The following is a 10,023-nucleotide window of genomic DNA, read 5'->3' as shown; positions in this document are numbered from 1 at the left end:
AAAGTGCTTTGGTGTTTTTAGCCCAGTTCAGTTTATTGTCAATGTGTACTCCAAGGTATTTATAGTCCTCCACAATGTCAACACTGACCCCCTGGATTGAAACAGGGGTCAAGTGTTTTCTGGTCTTAATGAAGTCTACTATTAATTCCTTGGTCTTTGCCACGTTGAGCTGCAGATGATTCTGCTCACACCACATGACAAAGGAGTCAACCACAGCCCGGTACTCTGTCTCATCATCCCTGCTGATGCATCCAACCACTGCAGAGTCATCAGAAAACTTCTGAAGATGGCAGGTCTCTGTGCAGTGGCTGAAGTCTGTGGTGTAGAGGGTGAAGAGGAAGGGGGAGAGGACAGTCCCCTGTGGTGCCCCTGTGTTGCTGATCACCTTGTCAGACACACACTGTGGGAGATGTACATATTGTGGTCTTCCTGTCAGGTAATCAACAATCCAGGACACCAGTGAAGCATCCACCTGCATCGTTGTTAACTTATCACCCAGGAGGGTCGGCCTGATGGTATTGAAAGCACTGGAAAAGTCAAAAAACATGACCCTCACAGTGCTCGCTGGCTGGTCCAGATGGGTGTAGACACGATTGAGCAGGTAGATGATGGCGTCCTCTGTTCCGAGACGAGGCTGATAGGCAAATTGAAGGGGATCCAGATGTGGTCTGACCTTGTATTGTGGATGGATTATCTCAGTTGTTCTCACGACTGAAGTTCGGTCCATTTAAATCATCCTGCCATGCAATTGCATTTGTCCCTAACCACCAGAAACCCTCACGTTAACTTTTAACGAATGGAAAAAAAGTTAGCGTTCATCCTCCAGCTTCACTGTGCTAATGTTATGCTAACATAACATAACTTGCTAGCAATCATGTAGCACATCATTAAATACCAACTAGTCCAACTTCAGTAACCCTACAAAAGTCACTGCTGTTTAGTTCATTTATGTTGGAAGTGATGGCAGAGCTGTATGTTTAAATTTGTTTCACAAATCTCTCAGTCAGAACATGCTATATCATGTTTAGGTGGAAACTAGCGAGCTAACGTCCTCTTAATTTCTCTGTTAAATTTAATAAATTCTGTTTTCATGGATGCCTGGATGTTAAACTTAGTTGTTACACCTGGTAAATCAGCCAGACTGATCATTTGATTATAGATGAAAGAATTTAGACAGTTTTAACTCTCAGTGATGCCGCAGCATTTGTTTGCCTTTGGGGCCTGAAGTGGACAGAGTTTAGGATCCAGATTACTCCGCAAAGCTCATGACTATGGCAGCCGTAATGCTCCAACAATCGATCAAGCGGTGAAGCTACGTAGCTTACCCAAGTCGTACCAAATAATTTTTTGACAGATTTTTGATGGCCGTATAGCACATAAAATCTGTTCAAGGTCAGTAAGCACAACCAGAATTCATACATAAGACGCACTGTCGATTTTTGAGAAAATTAAAGGATTTTAAGTGAGCCTTATAGTGTGGAAAATACATTATAGAGACGAAAAGAATATATCACCATATATATTCTTACCGCACATGCTTCAAATTATACCGCGATATGGATTTTAGGCCATATTGCCCAGCCCTACATAGAAGTAATTTTCCTTTATATGTCTACTGTCTTTATCCTATTTAATACAATACAGATGAAGTTAAAGAGGCAATACCTTTAAAAGTGAGGCAGAAAAAACAGCAATGTCAAAGGCATGATCACCTCTGGTTTTCAGCCAGGACCTAGGTTGCACCAAGGGCGTTGGACTCGATGATTAAAGTGCTCTCCTAGGAGTATACAGGCGGAGAAGTTCAGTTAAATAGCAAGGCACAATATTATTTATCATTTTCAATGTAAGCAATAAAATCTTAAAATCAATCCAATATTTAGTGGGCAGCCAATGTAGGTCAGCAAGGTTTGGGGTAATAGAATCAAACCTAGTACCCGTTAAAAGGCGTGCCACTGCATTTTGGACAAGTTGTAGTTTATGAAGAAGGGCAGATTGGAGGCCCAGGTAAAAGGAGTTACAATAGTCTAATCTTGAAGTAACAAAGGCATGGATAAGTTTTGCAAGATTTGTCGTAGTTGGTAAAAACTAGACTGTACTAAAGAAGACACTTGTTTGTCAAGTTTAAAGGAACTGTCCATAAGAACACCTAAGTTACATACTGTATCAGAGAGAGAGGTAGCAAAGGGCCCAAATATATCGGCTAATTCTCCCCGAGGAATGTGGCTATCAAAGACAATTATTTCTGTTTTCTTTTTATTTAGAAAAAGGGAGTTACTCTATAACCAGCCTTTGACCTCCCTCATACAATCAAGAAAGCAGTGTAGTGAAGATGGAGTATCGTCAGTCAGACAAAAATAGATTTGAATATCATCAGTATAAAAATGAAAAGAAATGTTACATTTGTCAAATATAGAGCCCATGGTTAGAATGTACAATGAGACCAACACAGGGCCCAAAACAGATGCCTGGGGCACACCACAATGAAAAGGGGTAACAGAAGAAGAGTAGCTCCTCATCGCAACAGAAAAGGACCTATCCAAAAGATACAATTTAAACCATTCAAGGGCGCTTCCTTTAATGCGTACTAAATATTCTAGTCTTGTTAGCAGAATGCTGTGGTCTACCACATCAATGGCTGAAGACAAATTCAGTAAAACCAAGAGCAGAGGGCTCCCTAAATCCACAATTAAAAGGTCATTTAAACTCTGCGCAGAGCCGTTTCAGTACTATGACGTGGTTTAAACCCAGACTAAAATCTGTCGCTATTTCGATTAGCATCTAAAGAGCCTGGTAATTACTGAAGAACTACATATAATATTAATAATAATGGATTGCATTTATATAGCGCTTTTCGAGACCCTCAAAGCGCTTTACAATACCACTATTCATTCACTCTCACATTCACACACTGGTGAAGGCAAGCTACAGTTGTAGCCACAGCTGCCCTGGGGCAGACTGACAGAAGCGAGGCTGCCATATCGCACCATTGGCCCCTCTGGCTAACTCCAGTAGGCAGTAGGTCACATGTGTCAAAGTCAAGGCCCGCTAGATTATTTTATATAGATGTACTATTATTGTTGTGCATGGCCTGGCGATATGAGGCACTAATAATATACTAACTACAGATCCCATAATGCAGCGCTGCAGCCTCCTTGCTGAACGCTAGGCTAACTGGGAACATTCCCGTCAATCAAGTCAAACTTCTGTTATTGCGAAGCTAGCAGCTCACAATGGTGGAGAGAAAAGTTCATTCTGAAAGCAGAGCCTTTCAGCGCCAGTGGATGACTGAATATATGTTTACAGACATTGCTGGTAAACCCGTGTGTCTTATTAGTGGAGCTAATGTGGCTGTAATTAAGGAATTTCATTTAAGACAGCACTACGAGACAAAACGTCAGGATAAGCTGAAAAACCTAAATGCAGAGCAGAAACTAAAGAAAGTAGAAGAGCTAAAGAAGACTCTGACATTTCAGCAGACATTTTTCACCAGAGCAAAAATCACAAAGTGAAGCAGAGGAGATAGCCAAATCAGCCCGGTACCCACTCTGAAGAGCTGCATGATGAAGGTGTGCGACGTCTTGTGTCCAGACAAAATGCTGATTTTGGCAAATGTGAGCCTGAAGAGAAATACGATTGCTGATCGGGTTTGTGAGATGGCCACTGATTTAAGAACAATTGTGTGAAAGAAGCAAAAACTTCATTGCATACTCTGTTGCTGTGGATGAAAGTACAGACATGATGGACATTGTACAGCTGGCCATCTTTATCCGTGGAGAGGAAATATTGAACATTAAATCGATGCACGGGACAATGACAGGAAAAGACATTTTTTAAAATGTATGTCAAAGTGTAACCGACATGAAACTGCCCTGGGACAAACTTGTTGGACTTACAACAGATGGAGCACCGGTGTTGTGCGGTGAAAAAAGAAGACTAGTCAGCAGGATGTGAGTAAAGATGCAGGAGGAGAACTGTACCGGTGAGTTAACAGCATATCACTGCATCATACACCAGGAAATGCTGTGTGGTGAAGTCCTAAAAATGGAGCATGTAATGATCACTGTAACGCAAACCGTAAATTTTAAGTGAGCTAAAAGTTTAAATCACTGTCAATTTCAATCTTTTATGTGGGAAATAGATTCAGCGTTTGCCCACATTCCACATCATACAGAGGTCCGTTGGCTGAGTTGGGGAAAAGTTCTCAATAGAGTTTTTGAGCTCAGCAAGGAAATCTGTCAGTTCATGGACATGGCATGTATGATGCGGTGAAGGCATTTCAAGTGAAGCTGTCACAAATGCAGCAGTGCAACCTGCCTCACTTTCCCTGTTGCCAAGTTATGTTGAACGAAGTCAGTGGATTTTGCAGAACTGCGCCTGTGCAGATTCAGATGGAGCTGCAGTGTAATGATGCACTTAGGGGAAAGTACGACACTGAATGGCCCGCAGAGTTTATTAGTTCCATTCCTGCAGGAGAAGCATGGAGAACGTGTACGTTACACGTTCTCCATGCTTCTCCAGTTGGTTTGCGGTTGCTATGGAAAATGTCCACAGCAACGGTGTCATTGGGGGCGGAAGCTGATCCAGCATGTGGAGCCAGTCAATCCAATAACATGGACAAGTACGAAAAGGTGAAGAAAATTGGGGAAGGTTCATTCGGAAAGGCTATCGTGGTCAAATCCAAAGATGATGGACACCAATATGTCATCAAGGAGATTGGCATATCTGGAATGTCCAACAAAGAGAGGCAGGAATCTCGAAAGGAAGTTGCTGTTCTTGCCAACATGAGTCATCCAAACATCGTCCAGTATAAGGAATCTTTTGAAGAGGGTGGCTGTCTGTACATTGTGATGGACTACTGCGAGGGTGGAGACCTATTCAAAAAGATCAACTCTCAGAAAGGGGTACTGTTCTCAGAAGAGCAAATCCTAGATTGGTTTGTGCAGATCTGCCTAGCGCTCAAGCATGTACACGATCGAAAAATTCTCCACAGAGACATAAAATCACAGAACATCTTTTTGACAAAAGATGGAACAGTTCAGCTTGGAGACTTTGGAATTGCAAGGGTGCTGAACAGCACTGTAGAACTGGCAAGAACATGCATAGGAACACCATATTACCTGTCACCAGAGATCTGTGAAAATAAACCATACAATAACAAAAGTGATATTTGGGCCCTAGGGTGTGTTCTGTATGAAATGTGCACTCTTAAGCATGCATTTGAGGCTGGCAACATGAAGAACTTGGTTCTTAAGATAAGTCGTACCCTCCTGTGTCTTGTCACTACTCCCAAGAACTGCGATCTCTCCTTGCACAGCTGTTTAAACGCAACCCTCGAGAGCGACCCTCAGTCAATAGCATACTGGACAAATCGTTCCTCTCCTGTAGGATTGAGAAGTTTCTCACACCACAGATCATTGCTCAGGAATTTCGCCATACTTTTCTTCACAAGCAGCCTAAATCGGGTGTGGCACAGGTGCCATCAGCCTCAGCCCAGAAGATTACAAAACCAGCCCCCAAATACGGAGAGCCTTTAACTGTGAGGAAGGTCCCAGATGGAGCCACAAAGCCTGCAGACAAGAAACCAGCTGGAAAACACAAACCGGCCCTTCTCCCAGCAACCCCCCAGAGAAGAGTGAGTCAAGTGGAAGAAGAGAGGAAAAAACACGAGGATGGCATCAGAAAGAAGAGGATGGAGATGATCGAAAAAGAAAGGAAACAGAAAGCAGATGTTCATGTTGAAAGCGGAGCAGATGAAGAGATATAAAACCAAACAAAAAATGCTTGCTTACTAAAAGATTTATGGCAGTGGTTCCCAAACTACGGCCCGTGGGCCGGATACGGCCCGCCTCCACATTTGACCCGGCCCCCTGAACAATATTAGAGATGCATTATTATTTTTTCAGTCTGGCCACGCAATCGACACTAATGCACCCATAGAACACTGGGGTGTAGTGGGCCTGCCCGACTCAATCTCAGGAAATGTTTCCTCATGTCAATAAAGCTCATTTGATTTGAATTGTGAAACACCCTAAAAAAAAATTTTTGCTACTACGACCTCACTTTGCCCAGAACGTGACCCCAAAGAACGGAATAATGGCAAAAAGGTTAGGTAAGAGAAAAATTGATTCAGAATGCAGGGTATTTAACCTGCAGTGGACACACGATTATTTTTTTGTTCAATGCAAAGAAAAGGCTGTTTGTCTCATCTGTCAAGAGACGGTGGCGGTATTCAAAGAATACAATCTGCGCCGACATTATGAATGCCGTCACAAAGACAAGTATGATAGCTTGCAAGGCCAAATGCGAACAGACAAAATCTCAAAGCTAAAAAGTGGACTGTTAGCTCAGCAGACTGCATTTGTACGCCAAACTCAGCTGAATCAGTCATCAGTTCGGGCCAGCTTTCGTGTTGCTCAACTAATAGCAAGCTACGGTAAACCTTTCACTGAGGGAGAGTTTGTCAAGAAATGTTTGAATGTTGTCGTGGAGGAGGTGTGTCCCGATAAGAAAGATGTCTTTAATGCTGTGAGTCTATCGGCAAGCACAATCACCAGACGCGTGGAAGAAATAGGGGGTAATGTATATGCCCAGCTGCAGCAAAAGACGAAAGAATTTGACTTTTTTTCATTAGCACTGGATGAGAGCACGGACGTACAGGACACAGCGCAGCTTCTTATTTTTATTCGTGGAGTCAGCGCAAACTTTGAGATGTGCGAGGAGCTGGCAGCCCTCCAAAGTCTGAAAGGCACTACGACGGGGGAGGATATTTTCAACAAAGTATGTCAAACAATGGAAGAGTTGGATCTGGACTGGGCAAAGCTTGCTAGCATCACGACTGACGGGGCTCCTTGTATGGTGGGCGCATCTCGGGGCCTAATAGGACGTATGAACCGCGAGATGGAAGAACGGGGTCTCACCGCCCCTCTACAAGTCCACTGCATAATTCACCAGCAAGCGCTTTGCTGCAAAGTGTTGAAGTGGGATTCTGTCATGAAGGCTGTGGTATCATGCATAAACTTCATCAGAGCAAATTGGACTTAAACACAGGCAGTTCCAACAATTCCTGTCTGAACTGGAATCTGCGTACGGAGATGTGCTGTACTACACAGAGGTCCGATGGTTGAGCCGCGGCAGAGTTTTGAGGCGTTTTTACGAGCTGCTACCCGAAATTAATGCATTTCTTCATTCAAAAGGCAAAACGGTCCCAGAGCTGATCGACCCAGAATGGAAGTGGCACCACGCATTTTTAACAGACGTGACGGAAATGCTGAACGGCCTTAACTTGCAGCTACAAGGCCAGGGGAAACTCATTTGCGACATGTATTCCCACATAAAAGCATTTGAGTTGAAACTAGCGCTGCTTTTGGAACAAGTGAAAAAGCACAACTTCACCCATCTCCCTGCTACCCAAAACCTTTCTGCAGAGAACCCAGCGGTCCTGTTCCCAGCTGAAAAGTGTGTGGAAGCACTGGAAATGCTGAAGGCGGAATTCAGTGTGCGATTCCGTCAACTACATGCTCATGCAAAAGAAATCCGTCTTTTCCAAAACCCCTTTGTTGCCGACATCGATGAAGCCCAGCCTTTTTATCAGTTTGAGCTGGCCGAGTTACAGAACTGTGATGTTCTGAAAGACGCATTCAAGCCCAACAATCTCGTTGACTTCTATGCCGCCCTCCCAAATGACCTGTACCCTAACATAAAAAAACACGCAATGAAGATGTCCACACTTTTTGGCAGCACGTATATCTGCGAGCAAACCTTTTCACGCATGAAACTCATGAAATCTCCGATGAGATCAAGATTGACAGATGAACATCTGCATCAGTGTTTGAGAGTGGCTGTGACTAGAATGGAACCGGACATTCAACTTCTCACCAGATGCAGGACCAGATGCAGGCCCACAGTTCACACTGATGAACATACATACATAAGGTAAGCTCACTTTTGTGACTTAAATGAGTTATTCTGAGTATAAACAAATATAATCATAATAAAATCTACTGGGATAAAATCCATCTCCACAACCATTGAAAAAAGCTTGTGAAAATGTTTTGTGCTGTGTAGGTGCTGTATCACTTAGTTCGGTTTCTCAGCCTGCTTGCTTTGTGGTTTTCAGAGGGAAGTTGATGAGCGAGAGCAAACAGTGGTGTCTACTAGGCTACCCTACTGGAACCTGCAAAACTGGATTATAAGGAAAGAACGCAAGAACTTTGAGAGACTGCTCATATGTGTCATTTAAGATTCTGCTCTGACAACTGAAGCGTAAGATTGTGCACGGCACAACAGAAACTTTCTTTCTGTGAAGAACCCAGAGAGGGTTATTTGGTTATTATTGATTTCAGAAATACTGTTATTATATATTTCCTGACTTTTTTTCTGTGAAGAACCCAGAGAGGGTTATTTGGTTATTATTGATGTCATAAATAGTGTTATTAAGTATTTCCTATGTTAATTTTTTCTGTGAAGAACCCAGAGAGGGTTATTTGATCTCGGAAAGGGTTATTAATATTTGGTTATGTGTGGCTTTCTGGAAAACAATAAATGTTTACATTTCGGCAAACCTGCGATCGTCACACTTTTTCTGTTACAAACTGACCCTGGCCCCCCATCAGAGAAGGAAAACGTTATGTGGCCCTCACTGGAAAAAGTTTGGGGACCCCTGATTTATGGTTTACATTTTTCATGTGCTGTTTTCAGTCATAAGTTGGCTCCTTAACCCTTGTGTGGTGTTCGTATTTTTGTTACTCAGCCAGTGTTCGTGGGTCTGGTGGACCCGCTAGAGTTTTGGCTTTCCAAATTAACACTATCAAACAATTTTATGTTAAATTACTCAACAGATGTTTACTTCATCCCAATTACAAGCCATATGAACAGGAAACATGGTTAATTTTTTCCTTTTACCTTTGGTAGATCACATTTATGAATTAATGTGCTTCTCGTTTTTTTTGTAAAATGTTATAAAAAAAATTAAATCAGTTATAATCAAAAAAAAAAAAAAAGTTCCATTCCTGCAGCAACGCCCAGCTACGTCTGCATGCGGCTCGAACCTTGTGAATGCTTTCATTCATTTTTTTCTGGGGTTTTTGGAAGCATGTTCATATTTATGTAATAGAAAAGCGCTATACAAATACAGGCCATTTACCATTTCTAACTTGCATAATTTTGACAGGATATATTTTATGAAGAGCAAAATATTTAAAGTTAAAGTTTATTTTTTTAAGTTTATTTAATCTGGAATAATATTCCTGTCTGTTTTTATTCATATTTATGTTTAAAAAATCATTGTTTTAGTGTGTTCAATAAATGTTTATCTTGTTTGGCCCACGACCCAAAGTGTGCCTTGAGTTTTGGTCCCCTGTGCAATTCAGTTTGACACCCCTGCAGTAGGTGAAGTGTCTCGCCCAAGGACACAATGACCGAGACTGTCCGAAGCGGGGCTCCGAACCGGCAACCTTCCGATCACAAGACAAACTGCCAACTCTTGAGCCATGATCGCCCCAATATTCCTGTGCTTAAACTGCTGTTTTAAAAATAAGTGATCCATTTTCCTCTTTTGGATTTCTTTTTTAATAATTTGTTTTGATTGACAAGAAAATGAAAAATACACAAAGACAATCAACAGTGAAACAAAAGCAAGCCTACATGAAACAAATGTGTGCAGATGAAAGTAAGCTGACATTTCCAGACTTTTTTGGTCCCCATGATGATCATGCCCATCCCCCAATGAAGTGTGTGCCTCAGCAGGTGGAGAGAATCTTGTTTGCAAAGGTTACACCTTTCCTGAATTTTGCGGTCCCCACGTTACCCATCATTTTAGCTCCACCCCCGCAGACACTCAGACGGAGTAAAACAATTTGTGCAAGGACAGCGATTACTCGATGGAAAGCAGGTAAGTCCACTCAAAACTTTATTATTCCTGTTCTCAATAGATGCAGGGACATCCAGAAATATCTTTTAGCTGTTTATGATTTAAACTTCTTAACTATACGATTTTATTTGTAGGTGGTGTGAGGTTAGCTAGCT

General features: G+C 42.2%; 1 protein-coding gene and 1 pseudogene across 1 annotated transcript; both read left to right on the top strand.

Annotated features, from left to right (window-relative positions):
* Positions 1-4,610: 4,610 nt before the first annotated feature.
* On the top strand, positions 4,611-5,792 carry LOC135933381 (serine/threonine-protein kinase Nek1-like; annotated as a pseudogene).
* Positions 5,793-6,300: 508 nt separating this feature from the next.
* Positions 6,301-8,192, top strand: LOC135933295 (general transcription factor II-I repeat domain-containing protein 2-like). Its single transcript, XM_065471452.1, has 3 exons — positions 6,301-6,910; positions 7,026-7,932; positions 8,117-8,192. Exons 1-3 carry the CDS (start codon positions 6,301-6,303, stop codon positions 8,190-8,192), a joined length of 1,593 nt encoding a protein of 530 aa, XP_065327524.1.
* The last annotated feature ends 1,831 nt before the right edge of the window (positions 8,193-10,023 follow it).

This window comes from Pelmatolapia mariae, linkage group LG22, assembly GCF_036321145.2.
Source record: "Pelmatolapia mariae isolate MD_Pm_ZW linkage group LG22, Pm_UMD_F_2, whole genome shotgun sequence".
In the NCBI taxonomy this organism is placed as follows: domain Eukaryota; kingdom Metazoa; phylum Chordata; class Actinopteri; order Cichliformes; family Cichlidae; genus Pelmatolapia; species Pelmatolapia mariae.
This window is presented reverse-complemented; position numbering and strand designations above follow the sequence as displayed.

Coding starts and splice junctions, on each gene's coding strand:
- LOC135933295 (XM_065471452.1), top strand. CDS start 6,301: ATGCGAACAGACAAAATCTCAAAGCTAAAAAGTGGACTGTTAGCTCAG. Junction 6,911..7,025: donor CCGCGAGATGGAAGAACGGG/GTCTCACCGCCC, acceptor AAACTTCATCAG/AGCAAATTGGACTTAAACAC. Junction 7,933..8,116: donor GATGAACATACATACATAAG/GTAAGCTCACTT, acceptor TGTGGTTTTCAG/AGGGAAGTTGATGAGCGAGA.